This window comes from Lichenostomus cassidix, chromosome 1Aa (assembly GCF_008360975.1).
Source record: "Lichenostomus cassidix isolate B80296 chromosome 1Aa, HeHo_3.0, whole genome shotgun sequence".
NCBI classification, from domain to species: Eukaryota; Metazoa; Chordata; class Aves; order Passeriformes; family Meliphagidae; genus Lichenostomus; species Lichenostomus cassidix.
This window is the reverse complement of record NC_139480.1, coordinates 1,380,959-1,402,411: the sequence shown is the minus strand read 5'-3', so window position 1 is coordinate 1,402,411 and position 21,453 is coordinate 1,380,959. Positions and strand designations below refer to the sequence as shown.

The window sequence follows — 21,453 nt, the reverse complement described above, 5'->3', positions numbered from 1 at the left end:
AAATCAATGGGAAATCAATGGAAATCAATGGGAAATCAATGGGAAATCAATGGGAAAATCAATGGAAATCAATGGGAAAATCAATTGGAAAATCAATGGGAAATCAATGGAAATCAATTGGAAATCAGTGGGGAAATCAATGGAAATCAATGGGAAAATCAATGAAAATCAATGGGGAAATCAATGGAAAATCAGTGGAAAATCAATGGGAAATCAATGGGAAAATCAATGGGAAAATCAATGGGAAATCAATGGAAATCAATGGGAAATCAATGGGAAATCAATGGGAAAATCAATGGGAAATCAATGGGAAATCAATGGAAATCAATGGGAAATCAATGGGAAAATCCCAAATTTCGAGGCAGAAATCCACATTTCCTGTTGGATCCCAATGGGATGATCCCAAAAATCCTAGCTCTTCCCACATCCCAGGATTCTTCCCTGATCCCAAATTTTATTTCTCCCCCTTGTGTCTCCTTTGGGATCATCAAAATGGGATCCAAATGGGATCCAAATGGGAGCAAAAATGGGATCCAAATGAGACCAAAATGAGATTAAAACTGGGATTAAAATGGGATCCAAACTGGGATTAAAATGGGATTGAAACGGGATCAGAATGGGATCACAACAGGATCAAAATGGGATCAAAATGAGATGAAAATGGGATCAAAATGGGATCCAAATGGGATTAAAATGGGATCAAAATGAGGTAACAACCAGATCAAAATGAGACCTAAACCAGGATGAAAATGGGATTAAAATAGGATTAAAATGGGATCCAAACAGGATCCAAATGGGAGCAAAAATGGGATCCAAATGAGACCAAAATGAGATTAAAACTGGGATTAAAATGGGATCAGAATGGGATCAAAATGAGATGAAAATGGGATCCAAATGGGATTAAAATGGGATCAAAATGAGGTAACAACCAGATCAAAATGAGACCTAAACCAGGATGAAAATGGGATTAAAATAGGATTAAAATGGGATCAAAATGGGATCCAAACGGGAGCAAAAATGGGATCCAAATGAGACCAAAATGAGATTAAAACTGGGATTAAAATGGGATCCAAACTGGGATCAGAATGGGATCAAAACAGAATCCAAACAGGATCCAAATGGGATTAAAATGGGATCAAAATGGGATTAAAATGGGATCAAAATGAGACCTAAAACAGAATGAAAATGGTATTAAAATGGGATCCAAATAGGATCCAAATAGGAGGAAAAATGGGATCCAAATGAGACCAAAATGAGATTAAAACTGGGATTAAAATGGGATCAGAATGGGATCAAAATGGGATCAAAACAGAATCAAAACAGGATCCAAATGGGATCAAAATGAGATGAAAATGGGATCAAAATGGGATTAAAATGGGATCAAAATGAGACCTAAACCAGGATGAAAATGGGATTAAAATAGGATCAAAATGGGATCCACACAGGATCCAAATGGGAGCAAAAATGGGATCCAAATGAGACCAAAATGAGATTAAAAGTGGGATTAAAATGGGATCAAAATGGGATCAAAATGGGATCCAAACAGGATCATTCCACACCAGAGCAGCTCACAGGTACAGCCAATTCCCACTCCAGGATTCTCCCCTTTCCCTGAATTCCCTTTGCCTGAATCCCACCAGGAAATCAGGGAAAACCTAAGAAATCAAATCCCACTGGAGAAACCAGAAAATCCCCATGGAAAAGAGGAAATTCAGCCTCACAAACCCCATTTCCAGCAGTTTGTTTAAATTAAAATGTGGATTTTTTGGGGGGGAGGTAGAAGAGAGAGGAGATCTTTGTTCGTGTGGCTTTGCAGGATTTTTCCAGCTGTGTTCCAGCTGTGTTCCAGGGGTTTTCCAGCTGTGTTCCAGAGGTTTTCCAGCTGCTTTCCAGGGGTTTTCAGGGTGGTGTCAGTTGTAGGAGAGGTACTGGATGAGCCGAGGAGGAATATCCAGCTTGGAGATTTTCTCCAGAGCTCGCTGGCCGGCGGCTTTGCGCACTGTGACCCTGCAGAGCTGAGACAGGCTGAGAGGGGTCTCTGCGGGGAGAAAAATGGGGTTAGAATGGGGTGAGATGGGGGCAAAAATGGGGGCAGGATGGGGGCAAAAATGGGATTAAAATGGGGGCAGGATGGGGGCAAAAATGGGATTAAAATGGGGTGAGATGGGGGCAAAAATGGGGGAAAAACGGGGTTAGAATGGGGGCAAAAATGGAATTAAAATGGGGGCAGGATGACAGCAAAAATGGGGTTAAAATGGGGGCATTATGGGGCAGGATGGAGACAGAACGGGGTAAGAATGGGATTAAAATTGGGATTAAAATGGGATACAAAATGGGAGGAAAATAGGATCAGGATGAGATCAAAAATGGGATCAGAATGGGATTTAAATGCGATCCAAAATGGGATCAAAATGAAATCCAAAATGGGATCAAAACCAGGATCAGGATGAGATCAAAAATGGGACCAGAATGGGATCCAAATGGGATCCAAAATGGGATCAAAACAGAGTCAGAATAGGATCAAAAGTGGGATCCAAATGGGATGAAAATGGGATCACAAATGAGATCCAAATGGGATAAGAACAGGATCAGAATGGGATCACAAATGGGATCAAAACAGGATCCAAATGGGATCCAAATGGGATCACAAAGGGGATCCCAATGGGATCCCAAAGGGGTCAGCAGGGGTCAGTTGCAGGGAGGAATATCCAGCTTGGAGATTTTCTCCAGAGCTCGCTGGCCGGCGGCTTTGCGCACTGTGACCCTGCAGAGCTGAGACAGGCTGAGAGGGGTCTCTGCGGGGAGAAAAATGGGATTAGATGGGGGCAAAAATGGGGGGAAAATGGGATTAAAGTGGGGGCAGGATGGGGGAAAAATGGAGTTAGAATTGGGGCAGGATGGGATAAAAAATGGGATTAAAATGGGGGTAGGATGGGGTAAAAATGGGATGAAAAATAGGATTAAAATGGGAGCAAGATGAGATACAAAATGGGAGCAAAATAGGATCAGGATGAGATCAAAAATGGGATCATAATGGGAATCAAATGGGATCCAAAATGGGATCAAAATGGGATCCAAAATGGGATCCAAAATGAGATAAAAAATGGGATCAAAACAGAGTCAGAATAGGACCAAAAGTGGGATTAAAATGGGGTCAGGATGGGATCAAAATGGGATCCAAAATGGGATCCAAATGGGATGCAAAGAAAGGTCCAGATGGGATAAGAACAGGATCAGAATGGGATCACAAATGGGATCAAAATGGGGGAAGAATGGAATTAAAAATGGGATTAAAGTGGGATCAAAACCAGGATCAAAATGGGATCTAAAATGGGATCCAAAATGGGATCAGAATGGGGTCAGAATGGGATCAAAAGTGGGATTAGAATGGGGTCAGGATGGGGTCAAAAATAGGATTAAAATGGGATCAAAGTGGGGTCAGAATGGGGTCCGAACTGGGATTAAAATGGGATCAAAAATAGGATCAGAATGGTATTAAAATGGGATCAAAAATAGGATCAGAATGGGGTTAAAATGGGATCACAATGGGATCAAAACGGGATCACAATGATATAAAAAATGGGATCAAAACAGGATCACAATGCTATCAAAATTGGGATCAAAACAGGATTAAATTGGCATCCAAACAGCATAAAAACCCAGCATCAAGCCAGGAACCACAACAACACCCCAACTGCCCCAGAACCATCACCTGCACACCCCAAAACCCCAGAAACATCACCTGCACACCCCAGAACCATCCCCTGCACACCCCAACTGCCCCACAACCATCACCTGCACACCCCAAACCCTCAGAACCACCCCAGAACCATCACCTGCACACCCCAAACCCCCAAACCATCCCCTGCACGCCCCAAACCCCCAGAACCACCCCAGAACCATCCCCTGCACACCCCAACTGCCCCAGAACCATCACCTGCACACCCCAAACCCTCAGAACCACCCCAGAACCATCACCTGCACACCCCAAACCCCCAAACCATCCCCTGCACACCCCAACTGCCCCAGAACCACCCCAGAACCACCACCTGCACACCCCAGAAACCCCACCTGCACACCCCAACTGCCCCAAACCATCCCCTGCACACCCCAACTGCCCCAGAACCATCCCCTGCACACCCCAACTGCCCCAAACCATCCCCTGCACACCCCAAACCCCCAGAACCACCCCAGAACCACCACCTGCACACCCCAGAAACCCCACCTGCACACCCCAACTGCCCCAAACCATCCCCTGCACACCCCAAACCCCCAGAACCACCCCAGAACCATGACCTGCACACCCCAAACCATCACCTGCACACCGACTGCCCCAGAACCACCCCAGAACCATCCCCTGCACACCCCAAACCCCCAGAACCACCCCAGAACCACCACCTGCACACCCCAAACCCCCAGAACCATCACCTGCACACCCCAACTGCCCCAGAACCACCCCAGAACCATCACCTGCACACCCCAAACCCCCAGAACCATCACCTGCACACCCCAACTGCCCCAGAACCACCCCAGAACCATCACCTGCACACCCCAAACCCCCAGAACCATCACCTGCACACCCCAACTGCCCCAGAACCACCCCAGAACCATCACCTGCACACCCCAAACCCCCAGAACCATCCCCTGCACACCCCAACTGCCCCAGAACCATCCCCTGCACACCCCAACTGCCCTGAACCATCCCCTGCACACCCCAAACCCCCAGAACCACCCCAGAACCACCACCTGCACACCCCAAACCACCACCTGCACACCCCAACTGCCCCAAACCATCACCTGCACACCCCAAACCCCACAACCATCCCCTGCACACCCCAACTGCCCCAGAACCACCCCAGAACCATCACCTGCACACCGCAAACCCCCAAACCATCCCCTGCACACCCCAAACCCCTCAGAACCATCCCCTGCACACCCCAACTGCCCCAGAACCATCTCCTGCACACCCCAAACCCCCTTGGCCCATCCCCTGCACACCCCAACTGCCCCACAACCATCACCTGCACACCCCAAACCCTCAGAACCATCACCTGCACACCCCAACTGCCCCAGAACCACCCCAGAACCATCACCTGCACACCCCAACTGCCCCAGAACCATCCCCTGCACACCCCAAACGCCCAGAACCACCCCAAACCATCCCCTGCACACCCCAAACCCCCACCTGCACACCCCAACTGCCCCTGGCCCATCACCTGCACACCCCAACTGCCCCAAACCATCACCTGCACACCCTAACTGCCCCACAACCACCACCTGCACACCCCAAATCCCCAGAACCATCACCTGCACACCCCAAACCCTCAGAACCATCCCCTGCACACCCCAAAACCCCAGAACCATCCCCTGCACACCCCAAACCCCCAGAACCACCCCAGAACCATCCCCTGCACACCCCAAACCATCACCTGCACACCCCAAACCATCACCTGCACACCTCAACTGCCCCAGAACCACCACCTGCACACCCCAAACCCTCAGAACCACCCCAGAACCATCACCTGCACACCTCAACTGCCCAGAACCATCACCTGCACACCCCAACTGCCCCACAACCATCACCTGCACACCCCAACTGCCCCTGGCCATCCCCTGCACACCCCAAACCCTCAGAACCACCCCAAACCCCCACCTGCACACCCCAACTGCCCCAGAACCATCCCCTGCACACCCCAAACCCCCAAACCATCCCCTGCACACCCCAACTGCCCCCAGAACCATCACCTGCACACCCCAACTGCCCAGAACCACCACCTGCACACCCCAAACCCCCAAACCATCACCTGCACACCCCAACTGCCCTGAACCATCCCCTGCACACCCCAACTGCCCAGAACCATCCCAGAACCATCACCTGCACACCCCAACTGCCCAGAACCATCACCTGCACACCCCAAACCCCCAGAACCATGCCCTGCACACCCCAACTGCCCCAGAACCATAACCTGCATACCCCAAACCCCCAGAACCATCACCTGCACACCCCAAACCATCACCTGCACACCCCAAACCCCAGAACCACCACCTGCACACCCCAACTGCCCCAGAACCACCCCAGAACCACCACCTGCACACCCCAAACCCCCACCTGCACACCCCCACTGCCCCAGAACCATCACCTGCACACCCCAAACCCCCAAACCATCACCTGCACACCCTAAACCCCCAGAACCACCCCAGAACCAACACCTGCACACCCCAAACCCCCAAACCATCCCCTGCACACCCCAACTGCCCCAGAACCATCCCCTGCACACCCCAACTGCCCCAAACCATCCCCTGCACACCCCAAACCCCCCAAACTCCGGCTGTTCTCCCCACTCACTCTCGTAGTACTCGAGGCACTTGGCGGCGGCGCTGCTGCTCCAGGTGTAGTCGGAGGGTTTCTTGCCGCGGTTGTCTCTGGCGTAGATGTTCCCCCCGAACTCCACCAGCATCTCCAGCAGGTCCACGTTCCTCACCTTGGCCGCGTGGTGCAGAGCTGTCTCGTGCAGCTTGGCCGCGTTCACGTTGGCGCCTGGGAGAGGGAGAGAGAGACGGGTGGGGGAGGATGGGAAAAACTGGGGAAAAAGGACTGGGAAAGGCTGGGAAAGGCTGGGAAAGGAAGCCTGGGAAAGTTTGGGAAAGGATGGGGAAAAAAGGCTTGGAAAAGCCTGGGAAAGGCTGGAAAAGTATGGAAAAGGAAGCCTGGGAAAGCCTGGAAAAAAAGGCCTGGGAAAGAATGGGAAAGACTGGGAATGGCTGGGAAAGAAAGCCTGGGAAAGCTTGGGAAAGGTTGGCAAAGGATGGGAAAGACTGGGAAAAAAGGCTTGGAAAAGCCTGGGAAAGGCTGGAAAAGTATGGAAAAGGAAGCCTGGGAAAGCTTGGGAAAGGTTGGGAAAGGATGGGGAAAAAGGCTTGGAAAAGCCTGGGAAAGGATGGGAAAGGCTGGGAAAGAAAGCCTGGAAAAGCCTGGAAAAAAAGGCCTGGGAAAGAATGGGAAAGACTGGGAAAAAAGGCCTGGGAAAGACTGAGAAAGAAAGGCTGGGAAAGGATGGGAAAGGCAGGGGAAAAAGGCTTGGAAAAGGCTGGGAAAGGATGGGAAGGGATGGGAAAGCCTGGAAAAGGCTGGGAAAGAAAGGCTGGAAAAGCTTGGGAAAGGATGGGAAAGGATGGGAAAAACTGGGAAAGACTGGGAAAAAAGGCATGGGAAAACCTGGGAAAGCAAGCCTGGAAAAGCCTGGAAAAGAAAGCCTGGGAAAAACTGGGAAAGACTGGGATAAAAGGCTTGGAAAAGGCTGGGAAAAACTGGGAAAGAAGGACTGGAAAAGCCTGGGAGAGCCTGGAAAAAAAGGCTTGGAAAGCCTCGGGAAGCTTGCAAAAGACTGGGAAAGCCTGAGAACGAAAGCCTGGGAAAGAATGAGAAAGACTGGGAAAGACTGGAAAAGAAAGGTTGGGAAAGAAAGCCTGGAAAGGCCTGGGAAAGCCTGGAAAAAAGACTTGGAAAAGCCTGGGAAAGCCTGGAAAAAAAGGCCTGGTAAAGCTTGGAAAAGAAAGCCTGGAAAAGCCTGGGAAAGCCTGGAAAAGCCTAGCTGGTCCCAAAATTAAGGAATTGTTCAATAGAGGGAAAAATGCTGTCGGCTCCTGGGAGAGAGGGGAGAAATCCTGATGGGAAAAGGCTGGGAAAGAATGGGAAAAACTGGGAAAGAAAGCCTGGAAAAGCCTGGGAAAGGCTGGAGAAGAAAGCCTGGGAAAAACTGGGAAAAACTGGGAAAGCCTGGGAAAAGAGGCCTGGAAAAGCCTGGGAAAGAAAGCTTGGGAAAGCCTGACTGACCCCAAAATTAGGGAATGGTTTCATGGAGGGAAAAACTAGAGAGGCTGGCACAGGACTCAAAAAAATTTTAGGAAAAATATGGATTTGCTCCTCTGATTTGGTGTTTCGCTTGAGGAGGAGGAATTTCTTCCCCAGGTTTTTGGGTAAATAAATAAGCAATCCAGGTTTTTGGAATTCCGGCGAGGCCAACACTTCCCAGAGCCGTTCCCAAACAAATTCCCCACCCTGGGAATGCCCTACCTGCCTTGAGGAGCAGCTTGGCACAGTCCAGGTGCTCCCTGGCACAGGCCACGTGCAGAGGAGTGCCAAAGTGACAGTCGTGAGCCTCCAGGTTGGCGCCGACGTCGATGAGGAGCTGCACACACTCCGTGCTGCCTGGCGAGGGGAAAAGGGGAAATCAGGGTGAGAAATGGGAATTCTGAGCCTGTGGGGTGGGCAGGGCAGGCTGGGTGGTGTTTGGGGTGATGGGAAATGGGGAAATTTGGGTGAAAAGTGGGAATTCTGAGCCTGTGGGGTGGGCAGAAAAGTCTGGGTGGTGTTGAGGGTGATGGGAAATGGGAAATCCGGGTGAGAAATGGGAATTCTGAGCCTGTGGGGTAGGCAGGGCAGGCTGGGTGGTGTTTGGGGTGATGGGAAAAGGGGAAAATCCATGTTAAAAGTGGAAATTCTGATTCCATGGATGCTCAGAGCAGCCTGGGTGGTGTTTAGGGTGATGGGAAAAGGGGAAATTTGGGTGAAAAGTGGGAATTCTGAGTCTGTGGGGTGGTCAGAAAAGTCTGGGTGGTGTTGAGGATGATGGGAAAAGGGGAAATCAGGGTGAGAAATGGGAATTCTGAGCCTGTGGGGTGGGCAGGGCAGGCTGGGTGGTGGTTGGGGTGATGGGGAAATGGGAAAATCCACATCAAAACTGGGAATTCTGATCCCGTGGGGTGCTCAGGGCAGGCTGGGTGGTGTTTGGGGTGATGGGAAAAGGGGAAATTTGGGTGAAAACTGGGAATTCTGAGCCTGTGGGGTGGTCAGAAAAGTCTGGGTGGTGTTGAGGATGATGGGAAAAGGGGAAATCCGGGTGAGAAATGGGAATTCTGAGCCTGTGGGATGCTCAGGGCAGGCTGGGTTGTGTTGAGGACGATGAGGAAAAAGGAAAAAGGGAAAATCCATGTCAAAACTGGGAATTCTGCTCCCATGGATGCTCAGAGCAGCCTGGGCTGGATTTAGGGTGATTGCTGCTCTCACATCCAGGCTTTCCTGCTGATCCCTCTGGGCAAGTGGAATTTCGGGGCAGGAATTACACTGAGTAAAAGTAATTAATTGGTAAATTCCTGGTGGGAAGGTGGGGAGGGGCTGGGCTGGAATTCCCAGAGAAGCTGTGGGAATTCCTGGATCCCTGGAATGTCCAAGGCCAGGCTGGATGGGGCTTGGAGCAAACTGGGATAGTGGGAGGTTTCCCTGCCATGGGGTTTGCAATTCCCAACCCAAACCATTCCCTAATTCCATTATTAACTATTCCTCTGTTCCACAGCCCTGACCCAAATATCCCAGATATCCCAAATATCCCAACAGCCCTGATCCAAATATCCCCAAGAGGCCAGAGAGCAGCAGGGACATTGCTGTGCTCCCTGCAGCTTTCCCTCATTCCCTGGACTGATCCTAAAGCTGGGAAAAGCTGGGAAAAGGATAAGGAGCAGCACAGGCAGCAGCACTCCCCAAAACCCTCTGGCACTTCCCAAAAACCTCTGACACTTCCTAAAAACCTTTGACAATTCCCAAAAACCTCTGGCACTTCCTAAAAACCTTTGACAATTCCCAAGAACTTCTGGCAATTCCCAAAAACTTCTGGCACTTCCCAAGAACCTTTGGGACTTCCCAAAAACCTCTGACACGTCCCAAAAACCTCTGGCACTTCCCAAAACCCCCTGGCACTTCCTAAAAACCTCTGGCACTTCCTAAAAACCTTTGACAATTCCCAAGAACTTCTGGCAATTCCCAAAAACTTCTGGCACTTCCCAAAACCTCTGGCACTTCCCAAAAACCTCTGGCACTTCCTAAAAACCTCTGGCACTTCCCAAAAAACTCTGGAAATTCCTAAAAACCTCTGGCACTTCCCAAAAACCTCTGGCACTTCCCAAAAACCTCTGGCACTTCCATCCCACCCGACAACCTCCCAACGCCAGCAGAGCTCGACCAATTCACAGTCAAAACAAGACACTTCCTGCCGCTTTTTCCCCACTCCAAGCTGCCAAAACCCCACAGAAAAAAGGGATAAATCCCCAATCCCTCTGATTTACCGTTCATGCAGGCCTCATGGAGGGGAGAGGCCGTGTAGAGGGGAGGGTTGACCTTGGCCCCGTGGGACAGCAGCACCTTGACACACTCGATGCTGCCCGAGGCGCAGGCGTCGCACAGAGGGGTGCTGCCGTCGATGTTCCTGGCATCCACCTGGGGGAAAAAGTGATGGGATTATTGTCCTTTTTTATTATATTTTTATATACTTTTTACCCTTTCCTACTCCTGTGCTGCCGTCGATGTTCCTGGCGTCCACCTGGGGGAAATGATGGGATTTTTGTCCTTTTTTATTATGTTTTTATATACTTTTTACATACTTTTTACCCTTTCCTGTTCCTGTGCTGCCGTCGATGTTCCTGGTGTCCACCTGGGGGGAAATGATGGGCTTTTTGTCCTTTTTCATTGTATTTTTATATACTTTATATCCTTTCCTATTCCTGTGCTGCCATCAATGTTTCTGGTGTCCATCTGCAGGGGAAAGTAATGTCTGATGGGTTTATATATAAAGTATATTTTTATATACTTCATATCCTTTTCTATTCCTGTGCTGCTGTCGATGTTCCTGGCATCCACCTGTGGGGGAAAGTGATGCCTGATGGGTTGTTTGTCCTTTTTCCCTTTTTATACCCTTTTTATATACTTTTTACATTTTTTATTTTATTTTTATATACTTTTTACATTTTTATACCCTTTTTATATGCTTTATATCCTTGCCTATTCCTGTGCTGCCATCGATGTTCCTGGCGTCCACCTGTGGGGTGGGAATGATGCCTGATGGGATTTTTGTCCTTTTTCATTATATTTTTATATACTTTATATCCTTTCCTATTCCTGTGCTGCCATCGATGTTCCTGGCGTCCACCTGTGGGGTGGGAATGATGCCTGATGGGTTTGTTGTCCTTTTTCATTATATTTTTACACCCTTTTGATATACTTTTTACCCTTTCCTATTCCTGTGCTGTTGTTGATGTTCCTGGTGTCCACCTGTGGGGTGGGAATGATGCCTGATGGGTTGTTTGTCCTTTTTCCCTGTTTATACCCTTTTTATATACTTATTACATTTTTATACCCTTTTTATATGCTTTATATCCTTGCCTATTCCTGTGCTGCCGTCGATGTTCCTGGTGTCCACCTGTGGGGTGGGAGTGATGCCTGATGGGATTTTTGTCCTTTTTCATTATATTTTTATATACTTTATACCCTTTCCTATTCCTGTGCTACCATCGATGTTCCTGGAGTCCACCTGCAGGGGGGAGTGATGCCTTGTAGGATTGAACTCTGTGGGATTTGGTTATGAGGATGGAATAGAAACAAGAGATCTCTAAAGCTGGGTTTAGAGCTTGGGGGTTTGTTGTGAAGGAGCATGGGGGTGAGAAACCTGCTGGGCTGCAAGATGCAGCTCAGAGCAGCTTAGAGAGGCAAGAGAGAGAGGGAGAGAGGCAGAAAGAGAGCAGTTTGCCATTTACAATACAATAAATCATCTTCTGTGTTGAATATTCTAATTCTCTTTAACCAATCTGAGACAAGCTACAAACCCTACAGCATTTACAACCTGTAGGAATCATCCCATTATCATGTGGGGTTATATTTTAAACCTTAAATCATCTTCTGTGTTGAATATTCTAATTCTCTTGAACCAATCTGAGACAAGCTACAAACCCTACAGCATTTACACACAACCTATAAGAATCATCACATTACCATATGGGGTTATATTTTGAATATTCTAATTCTCATTAACCAATCTGAGACAAGCTACAAACCCTACAGCATTTACATACAACCTATAAGAATCATCACATTACCATATGGGGTTATATTTTAAATATTCTAATTTTCATTGACCAATCTAGAACAAGCTACAAACCCTACAACATTTACATTCAACCTATAAGAATCATCCCATTGCCATATGGGGTTATATTTTAAACCTTAAAAAACTGCTTTTTGGGATCTCCACCAGGCAGGCAGGGTCTGCTCTGCCCTTTGGAGCTGCCCAGGCAGAGAGTATTGTTATATCAAGAAGGGAGATTCCCTTCAGTGGCCAAACCATTGTTTCCTAGTCACTCTTCAACTCAAACCTTGTCTTCATCTCAATTTCATTTATACTTCCCAAATTCTCAGCATCTTTTGCAAGGTAATCATATCTGTAAGGTTTTCCTAGTTCATCTTCCCCAAGAACGCCTGATGGGATTTTTGTCCTTTTTAATTGTATTTTTATACCCTTTTTATATACTTTATATCCTTTCCTATTGCTGTACTTTTATTCCCTGTATCTTAGCCCCACATGTTTATAATTCTTATACTATAGCTTAGTTCAGAATTCTTTGGGGAAGATGAAACATCTCCACAATCTCAAGAACATTGAACAGAGCCTCATCCCTAAAACATGTTTTTGTAAACTAAGTTGTAACCTTTTTGGTACTTTTTGAAGGGGAGGTAATTAGAATAAAGGAGTGATTACTTCATTTGTTAGGTTTCTTATTGGGGAACTTTAGATAGGTCTGCTAATTGGTGAGGTCCATAAATTGTATACAGGTTGTACTTGGGGTCCTTTTTTTGTCATGGTTCCACCTTGGATCCTATCAAACCAAGGTAATACCTTTTTCCCCATACTGCAGTGCCTGAATCTCAATTTTTACCAGCATTTTAGGCATCAGGAGAGGGAAAGCCTCAGGGAGGGTTGGAGAGTCATGGAATTGGTAAGTTGGGAAGGATTTTTAAGATTGAGGAGTTTGGTTGAAGGAGCACTGCTAAGGTCACCCATGTCCCCAAGGGTCACATCCATGTGGATTTTAAATCCCAGCAGGGATGGGGACTTCATCCCTGCCCTGGGCAGCTCCTTCCAATGCTTTACAACATTTTCCATGGAGAAATATTCCCTAAAATCCAATTCAACCTCCCCTGGCCAGCCTGAGGCTGTTCCCTCTCCTGCTGTCCCTGTTCCCTGGAGCACAGCCTGACCCCCCGGCTGTCCCCTCCTGTCACAGCTCTGCAGAGCCACAAGGTCCCCCTGATCCCCTTTGCTCCAGGCTCAGCTCCTTTCCAGCTCCCTCAGGAGTTTTCCATTCCCTTCCCAGCTCCATTCCCTTTCCCTGGACAACCTCCAGCCCCTCCTTGGAGTGAAAACCCAAAACTTTGCCATCAGGGCAAACCTATCCAGACCCTCCAGCTGATTCTGTCTCTGGGGCTCCCAGGCTAACCCAACTCCCAAAAACATCCTCAACCACCAACCCAGCCGAACTCCCAGCTGGATCAGCCCCAGCTCCTCACCTGGGCGCCAGCCTCCAGCAGCAGTTTGACACACTGGGTCTGTCCCCTGAGGCTGGCCTCGTGCAGGGGGGTGATGGAGTCGTAGGTGACAGCGTTGACGCAGGCGCCGCTCTCGATCAGCTGCTGCAGCTGCCGGATCTCCCCGCTCCGGGCAGCCTCGTGGACAGGAGTCCTGGCGGCCCAGAAACCTGGGAGAGGAGGGAGAAATCGTGGAGTTCAGAAATTAAATCATAAATACGGAGGGAATGGGTGTTTGGTGTCCCACAGGGTGGATATTGGAATTCCCAGAGAAGCTGTGGCTGTTCCATCCATGGAATTCCTCAAGGTCGGGTTGGACAGGGCTTGGAGCAAGATGGGATTGTGGAAGATATTGGAATGGGATGGCTTTCCAAGCTTTCCTACCCAAATTGTTGGGTTGGAAGAAGAAAACCTGGGATGAATCAGGGAGTTCACAAATTAAATCATGGATATGGAGGAAATGCATGTTCAGCATCCCACAGGGTGGACATTGGGGAGGAATTCCTGGAGGCCCTGGGGTAAAATTCCCAGACAGCTGTGGCTGCTCCATCCCTGGAGTTCTCCAAGGTCAGGTTGGACAGGGCTTGGAGCAAGCTGGGATGGTGGAAGGTGCTGGAATGAGATGGCTTTCCAAGCTTTCCTACCCAAATTGTTGCATGATTTTGTGGAGCTCTGGGTTCCTGGAGGAACACAGGCTGGCTGGAAGGAGAGCTGGGATGCAGGAGCAACTCAGCCCAGCTTAAAAACACCTTCCCAAAAATCCACAGAGCTTGGGAAAACAACTTCCCACCTTGGCTGGACACCTGGCACAGGGCAGGTCTGCCACCACTGGGTGACATCACCTCCTCTCAGGTGGTGACAAGGTAGCAATGAGTGAAAACAGCCCTGTGTGTTCATGGATCCTCTCCAAAAAAATAAAGGGAATCCTGAATCCCAGTGTTTTCACAGCCTGGTCCATGCAGGCTTTTTTATTGGCTAGTGGGATCCTCATTCCCTTTGCCAACATCCCTGTGCAAGATGTTTCTCCTTCCCTGGAGCTCCTCGTGGTTTATGTCAGGAGAAGCAAATCCAAACGAGGATGGAGAGCTTCCAGCACCTTCCAGGGCCTAAAGGAGCTCCAGGAGAGCTGCAGAGGGACTGGGGACAAGGCATGGAGGGACAGGACACAGGGAATGGCTTCCCACTGCCCGAGGGCAGGGATGGATGGGATCTTGGGAATTAGGAATTCCTGGCTGGGATGGAATTCCCAGAGAAGCTGTGCTGCCCCTGGATCCCTGGGATGGCCAAGGCCAGGCTGGACAGGGCTTGGAGCAAACTGGGACAGTGGGAGGTGACCCTGGGTTGGAATGACATCCATATCCTGCTCCTGGAGGCAGAATTCCCAACTCTGCGGCACAGCATGGCTCGGGCTCAGCTGAAGGACAGGGCAGGGCAGCAGCGATGGCTCCCGAGGGCAGCAGGATGGCTCCCGAGGGAAGCAGGGATGGCTCCCGAGGGCAGCAGGATGGCTCCCGAGGGCAGCACGGAGCATCCCTGCCGCGGGAATCCGCCGCAGCTCCGGTCCTGCCCAGCTGACCCGCGGGAGGGATTTGGGATGGGAATGGGATCACCTCCTCTCCCTGAGCTCCCCAGAAGAGCACAGGATAATTTAGGGAGGAACGAGGCTCGTTCCCCGCGCCCGGACGCTGTCCCGAGAGCATCCTCTCATCTCTTCCCTTGCAAAAGGCCATTCGCTCCCCAAACCGTCCTGCAACCCCCAAAACCGTCCCGAAAGCCCCAAAACCGTCCTGCAACCTCCAAAACCACCCTTTAACCCCTCAAACCGCCCTTAAACTCCCCAACCCGCCCTTTAACCCCCAAAACCGCCCGGAAAGCGCCAAAACCGCCCGGAAAGCTCCAAAACCACCCGGGCAACATCCAAATCCGTCCTGCAAGCCCCAAATCCGTCCTGAAAGCCCCAAACCCACCCTGCAACCCCCAAAGCCATCCCGAAAGCCCTAAACCCACTCTGCAACATCCCAAACCATCCCTTAACCCCCCAACCCATCCCGTAACCCCCCAAACCCGACGCTCCGAGCCGCCCGCGTTTCTTCCTGGCGCGGCTCAGCTTCCCAGCTCCTTTCCCGGATTTTTCCCGGATTTTTCCCAGCCCTGTCCCCGTCCCGCTGAGCACGCACTGATGTCGCCCCGCAGGGAGCCGCCGCCGCCGGGGTTCTCCATGGCCCGGCCGGGCCCGCTCCCGCTCCCGCTCCGCCTCCCGGGGCTCCTCCCGGGGCTCCTCCCGGCCCGGCCGCGCGGCGCACCGGGAACTGTAGTGCGAGAGGGGAGAGGCGCTGGGATCGGGAACGGGGGATTGGGAGCGCTGGGATCGGGAATGGGGGGACTGGGAGCGCTGGGATCGGGAATGGGGGATTGGGAGCTGGGAGGGGGAACGGGGACTGGGGGCACTGGGAATGGGGAATGGGGAATTGGGAGCACTGGGATGGGGAATGGGGGACTGGGAGCAGTGGGAATGGGGATTGGGAGCACTGGGATGGGGAACGGGGGACTGGGAGCACTGGGAGGGGGAATGGGGGACTGGAGGAACTGGGATCGGGAACGGGGGTTGGGAGCGCTGGGATGGGAAGCGGGGACTGGGAGGGGGAATGGGGGACTAGGAGCACTGGGAGGGGGAATGGGGGAATTGGGAGCACTGGGAGGGGGAACGGGGAGACTGAGGGGACTGGGATTGGGAACGGGGGACTGGGAGTACTGGGATGGGGGAACGGGGGTGCTGGGGTGTGCGGAGAGCGGGTAATGGGGATACTGGGATGGGGAATGGGGTACTGGGATGGGGAACGGGGGGACTGGGAGGACTGGGATGAGGAACGGGGGTGCTGAGGGACTGGAATGGGGTAACGGTCGTACGGGGACTGGTGAGTGTGGGGGAGGAGAAGGTAATGGGGGCACTGGGATGGGGAACAGGGTTACTGGGGGCACTGGGATGGGGAACGGGGGCTGGTGTGTGCAGGGAGGGGGTACTGGGGGACTGGGATGGAGAACGGGGGTACTGGGGGACTGGGATGGGGTAACGGTCATATATGGTGACTGGTCTGTGGGAGGAGGAGGTAATGGGGGCACTGGGATGGGAAATGGGTACTGGGGGGATTGGGATGGAGAATGGGGTGCTGGGGGGACTGGGATGGGGAACAGGGGGGCTGGTGTGTGCAGGGAGGGAGTACTGGGGATACTGGGATGGAGAATGGGGGGAGCTGGTGTGTATGGGGTGGGGATAATGGGGGGACTGGGATGGGGAATGGGGTACTGGGGGCACTGGTGGGTGCAGGGAGGGGATACTGGGGGCACTGGTGTGCACAGAGTGGGGACTAGGGAAAAAAAAAATCAATGTTTTCCACCAGTGGGTGTTTTCCTCTTGGAAAAAAAATGGTATTTCCTTCAAAAGGTCAATTTGGAAGGAAATACCCATTTTGGAGAAAACCAATTTCCCACTGCAGGAGGATGGAATGGGATAAATTGATGGCAAAGTGATGGAGCTGCTGCTGCTTCCACGGAGTCAGGAAATCAGTGGAAATAATTCCATAAAAACTCAAATTGTTCCATCCTGCCGAGTGAGGCTGTTGGGGGATTATCCCAGGATGGAATCTCTCAAAAATTGAGATTTTCCAGAGGAATTTTGGTTGCTCCTGGATCCCTGGCAGTGTCCAAGGCCAGGCTGGACAGGGCTTGGAGCAAACTGGGATGGTGGAAAGTGTCCCTGCCATGGAACTGATGAGCTTTAAGGTTCCTTCCCACCCAAACCATTCCATGATTCCATGATTTTTGCCAGGATCAAACCTTTTGGAAAGAGCTCCCATCTCCTGGCTCCAGATGTATCCGGTAAAGAGCAATAATTCACATCAATATTTAATGTTTAAACTCCAAATTTAGAGATTATCAGGTTCATGTTGCAAAATTACAGGCCAAGCAGCACACTGAATTATTATTAATAATGATTTTGGGGGAAAAAATTGGGAAAAATGGAAAGAGACTTTAAAAAAAAATAATAATTTGCTCCCTGCTGAAAACGTTCATCTGCTTTTTGTCATTTTCTTGTCATGTTTGAGTCATTTCCTGAGGACCCTGTGTGGTTTCACAGTTGACACCGTTGTGAAACCACCACTAAAAAAAGCTGGGTTTAGCTCAGGGGTGGTTTAACTCCAGGCCTGACTGAAAAGCCACCAGAACTATTTTCAAATCTCTTTGGCACCACAACTCGAGCAGCACTTTGGTTTCTGAGGGAGCTGCAGGGTGCCGAGAGAGCTAAAAAGGAAAACCAAACACAAAAATAAATCCAACAGAAAGCAAAAATCTTCAGTGGTTTTGACATGAAGACACGGTGAGCAAGGGCCAGAGATGGTTTTTCATGGGGGATTTTTGATGATTTTCACATTTTTTTGACAAAAATTAAAGGGGAAATAAAATAAAATTGGGGGAAATTTGCTTGTTTTGCTGCAAAATCTTAAAGACTTGAGTTCCTAAGCAGGAAAACCACGGATTTTGGGGAGAAACCAGTCTGGGAAAGCAATGCCTTGCTGTCCAAATGGATTAAAAAATGAATGGAAGAGACAGACAGAAATAACAGGATAACAAAGCTTAGGAAATCAAGGAAAACCAAGCCAATGTCTCACGTCACAAATTACCTGAGAGGCCCTGGGATGGAATTCCCAGAGAAGCTGTGCTTGCCTCATCCCTGGCGGTGTCCAAGGCCAGGCTGGAAGGTGTTCCTGCCCGTGGAAGAACTCCTGGAATGTGGAATTAGGAGATATTTAAGGTCCCTTTCCACCCAAACCATTCAGTGATAATAAGGAAATATGAGAAAACCAGAGAGAAACTCCACATTTCCATGAATTTCTGTGAATTTCACCCCCAGGGCAGGGGATTTGATCCTCTCCAGTATTTCCAGGCTGTGTTTTCACACAGCTGGGACTCCTGGCGTTGCCCCACAGGGTCAATAATTTGCTCAGATTGAATGATTTGCTTTACCCTGATGTCATCCAGCAGGACTGAAGTTGTCCTCAGGAAATGCTGCTCCCATTCCAACTTGACTCATTCTTTTCATGGCATCTGCAGGAATCACTCTTTTTTTTTTTTTTTTTTTTTGCTGTTTTTCTGAATAAAAGGGGAAATCAAACACCAATGGAGTTTTTTGTTTCACGCTTCCAAGAGCCTCATGAGTCAAAGTTTCAAAAAAGAAAACAGAGCCCTGCCAGGAAGCAGGTCCCCACCACGGTGACATCACAGGTTCTCCTCTTGGGTGTCACCACCCAAAATGTCACAAAGCACCAAAGGGGGAACAGAAAACTCCAGTCAGGAATGGGCTCTGAGCTCCAGAGGCTCCAGTTCCTCTCCCAGCAAAATTAACAGGATCATGGAGTGTGGAAAAGACCTTTGGGATGATCAAGTTCAACCATCAGAATTTCCAGGGACAAAATTCCTTTGAATTCTTTGCTTTTCTAAGCACTGAAAAATGAGTTTTCACATGAGATTCTGCATTTCCTCACCAGAAATAAATACTAAAATGCTCGGATTTTATCATGGCAGGGACTGAATGATCCCACCAGAGGTGGAAACTTGGATGTTCTGACTGCAGATCTGCTCCTGAGATGCCCCAGAACCTCAGAAACCACCTCACATCTCTTGGGTCAAGGCACAGCATTGTTGATTTTTCCCCCTCAAAGGGCATCTGGGACCATATTTCTGTCTCAGCAAGAATTCCAGGTTTTTTATGTGCCAGCAGGAGCTGTACAAACCCATGGATCTGGCAAACTGGAGACACACTGCTGTGAAATTTGCTATAAACAACACCCTGCTCCAAAAAAATCATTTATTTGTCCCCCACCTTCATTTTTTAGTAGCACTTTGCACCCTCTGCTGCTTCCGTGGCAAATTCTTAGGATGGGTGAAATACCCATAAGGGCTGATTTGGGTAATAAGTGACTTATAAATTAGTTGTCTCATGGCTGTTCCCTGTTTTTGAGCTCCTTTGCCAATCTTTCCTGCTAAAGCCACGAGTACTCAGCATGCAAAGGTCAGCAGAGCTCAGCCAGAGGCTGGGCACTGAGTGCCAGCAAATTCCCAAATCCCAGCAAGGATCGGGAATCAGCCTTGTTGTGAATTTATTCCGGATGTAGCACCATGGATCTCGCTGCCAAAAGCACCTGGAATGCCAAGTGGAATTCCCTCCAAGATCCATGGCTCAGCACAGCCAAACACAACCTTTGCCCCACGCTTGGGCACGGGGTGTTCCTCCAAGCTCTTGTGCAAGAGGTTGGGCAAGTCCAGATCTCTCTGTTCCCTACAGAGCTCCCTGTTCTCTACAGATCTCCCTGTTCCCTCCAGAGCTCCCTGTTCCCTGCTCTGAAATCGATTGCAACATTCGCCGTTTGAGGCTTTTTTGGGGTTTCTGAGCACTGAAAAAGGAGTTTTCACAGGAGGTTCTGCTTTTCCTCAGAATTCCTGCCTGGTGAACCCTAAAAATTCTCATCTAGTGTTCCTGGAGGGTTCAGTGGTGCTGCAATGAGGCAACTCAGAACCATCAGAAGGGAATTCCATGAACCATTTCCCTGATCCCCTCAGCCCCTTCCTTTGGCTCTTCCTCAGGGCCTTTCCCTATTTTTCTTCATCCATTCTGCCTCTTTCCCTATTTTTCTTTATCCATTCTGGCCCTTTCCCTCATCTCCTCACCCCATTTCTGGGTCACTCACCCTCATGCCCTCAGTCTCCTGCTCTGAGCTCATCCCTCACCTCAGTGCTTTTCCCTTGGTTTGGATCTTCCCTCATTCCCTCACATCATTGCTTAAATATCTTCCTTCACCTCAGTCCTTCCCCTCAGGGTTTTTCCTCAGCCCTTCATTTTGGATCTTCCCTCAGTCTCCTTCCCCTCATTCCTTCTTTTCCTCACCCCTCACATCATTCCCTGAGCTCCTTCCCTCACCTCAGTCTTTCACCCTCAGTGTCTTCCCTCAGTCCTCCCAAACCCCTTCCCCGATCCCCTTCCTTTGGCTCTTCCTCAGGGTCTTTCTTTCCCTATTTTTCTTTATCCATTCTGGCCCTTTCCCTCATCTCCTCACCCCATTTCTGGGTCACTCACCCTCATTTCCTCAGTCTCCTGCTCTGAGCTCATCCCTCACCTCAGTGCTTTCCCCAGAGCCTTGGTTTGGATCTTTCCTCACATCATTACTAAAACCCCTTCCCTCACTTCAGTACTTACCCCTCAGGGTTTTTCCTCAGCCCTTCATTTTGGATCTCCCCTCATTCCCCTTTTCCCTTATTCCTTGTTTTCCTCACCCCTCACATCATTCCCTGAGCTCCTTCCCTCACCTCAGTCCTTCCCCCTCAGGCCCTTCCCTCATATTTCCCCCCTATTTCTTCATCCATTCTGTCCCCTTCCCTCATCTCCTCACCCCATTTTTATGTCCTTCACCTCAGTGCATCCCTTCAATCCTCAATCCCTGATGTCCCCTTGTCCCCCATGGGTTGGGATATTCCTCCAGTCCCTCATGGTGTGGCTCCAGGCCACACATACCCACAGGGAAATGAGTGTTTAAGCAAAAAATGAAGATAAATAATCCGTTTTTTCCCCTGCACCACCTGGAATCTGCCCAGATCAGCCCAGCATGGAATTTGTCCTCAAGTAGTTGTGGGAAGAGATGAAGTCAGGTATGGAGGGGCTGAGGGGATTGAGATAAAAAACTGAGGGGGAAGAACTGAAGTTCTTCAGAGCGAAGGGGCTCTAGCCATAAGTGTGAGGGGATGAGGAATTTTGGGACTGAGGGAAAGAACAAGAAAAAACAAGGAGTTGAGGGAAAACAGAGGGGGAAGGCCTGAGGTGAGAGAAAGGGCTCAGGGCATGATGTGAGGGGTGAGGGGATGAGGGAATGGGGCTGTGGGACTGAGGGAAGATCCAAAATAAGGTGCTGAGGGGAAACACTGAGGGCGAAGGACTGAGGTGAGAAAAGGAGCTCTGGCCATGATGTGAGGGGATGAGGAATTTTGGGACTGAGGGA

The 21,453-nt window shown here is 49.9% G+C and overlaps 1 protein-coding gene and 2 long non-coding RNA genes across 5 annotated transcripts; 1 reads left to right on the top strand and 2 right to left on the bottom strand.

Moving 5' to 3' along the window:
* Positions 1-1,729: 1,729 nt before the first annotated feature.
* ASB13 (ankyrin repeat and SOCS box containing 13) lies at positions 1,730-15,736 on the bottom strand. Of its 3 annotated transcripts, none has more exons than XM_085081871.1 (6): positions 15,586-15,736; positions 13,391-13,578; positions 10,120-10,270; positions 8,075-8,209; positions 6,347-6,538; positions 1,730-2,038 (listed from the first exon to the last, which is right to left on the bottom strand). In XM_085081871.1, exons 1-6 carry the CDS (start codon positions 15,626-15,628, stop codon positions 1,911-1,913), a joined length of 837 nt encoding a protein of 278 aa, XP_084937997.1. In that variant the 5' UTR covers positions 15,629-15,736; the 3' UTR covers positions 1,730-1,910. The 3 variants fall into 3 exon arrangements, with proteins under 3 accessions (XP_084937997.1, XP_084937976.1, XP_084937987.1); XM_085081850.1 differs by lacking the exon at positions 1,730-2,038 and adding an exon at positions 2,674-2,795; XM_085081861.1 differs by lacking the exons at positions 1,730-2,038; positions 15,586-15,736 and adding exons at positions 2,674-2,795; positions 15,416-15,431.
* A 975-nt stretch (positions 15,737-16,711) lies between these two features.
* LOC146443045 (uncharacterized) lies at positions 16,712-17,476 on the top strand. Its single transcript, XR_014856391.1, has 2 exons — positions 16,712-16,811; positions 16,851-17,476. It is a non-coding gene; the product is annotated as an uncharacterized LOC146443045 (long non-coding RNA).
* LOC146443044 (uncharacterized) lies at positions 17,299-19,757 on the bottom strand. Its single transcript, XR_014856389.1, has 2 exons — positions 18,431-19,757; positions 17,299-17,707 (listed from the first exon to the last, which is right to left on the bottom strand). It is a non-coding gene; the product is annotated as an uncharacterized LOC146443044 (long non-coding RNA).
* Positions 19,758-21,453: the final 1,696 nt, after the last annotated feature.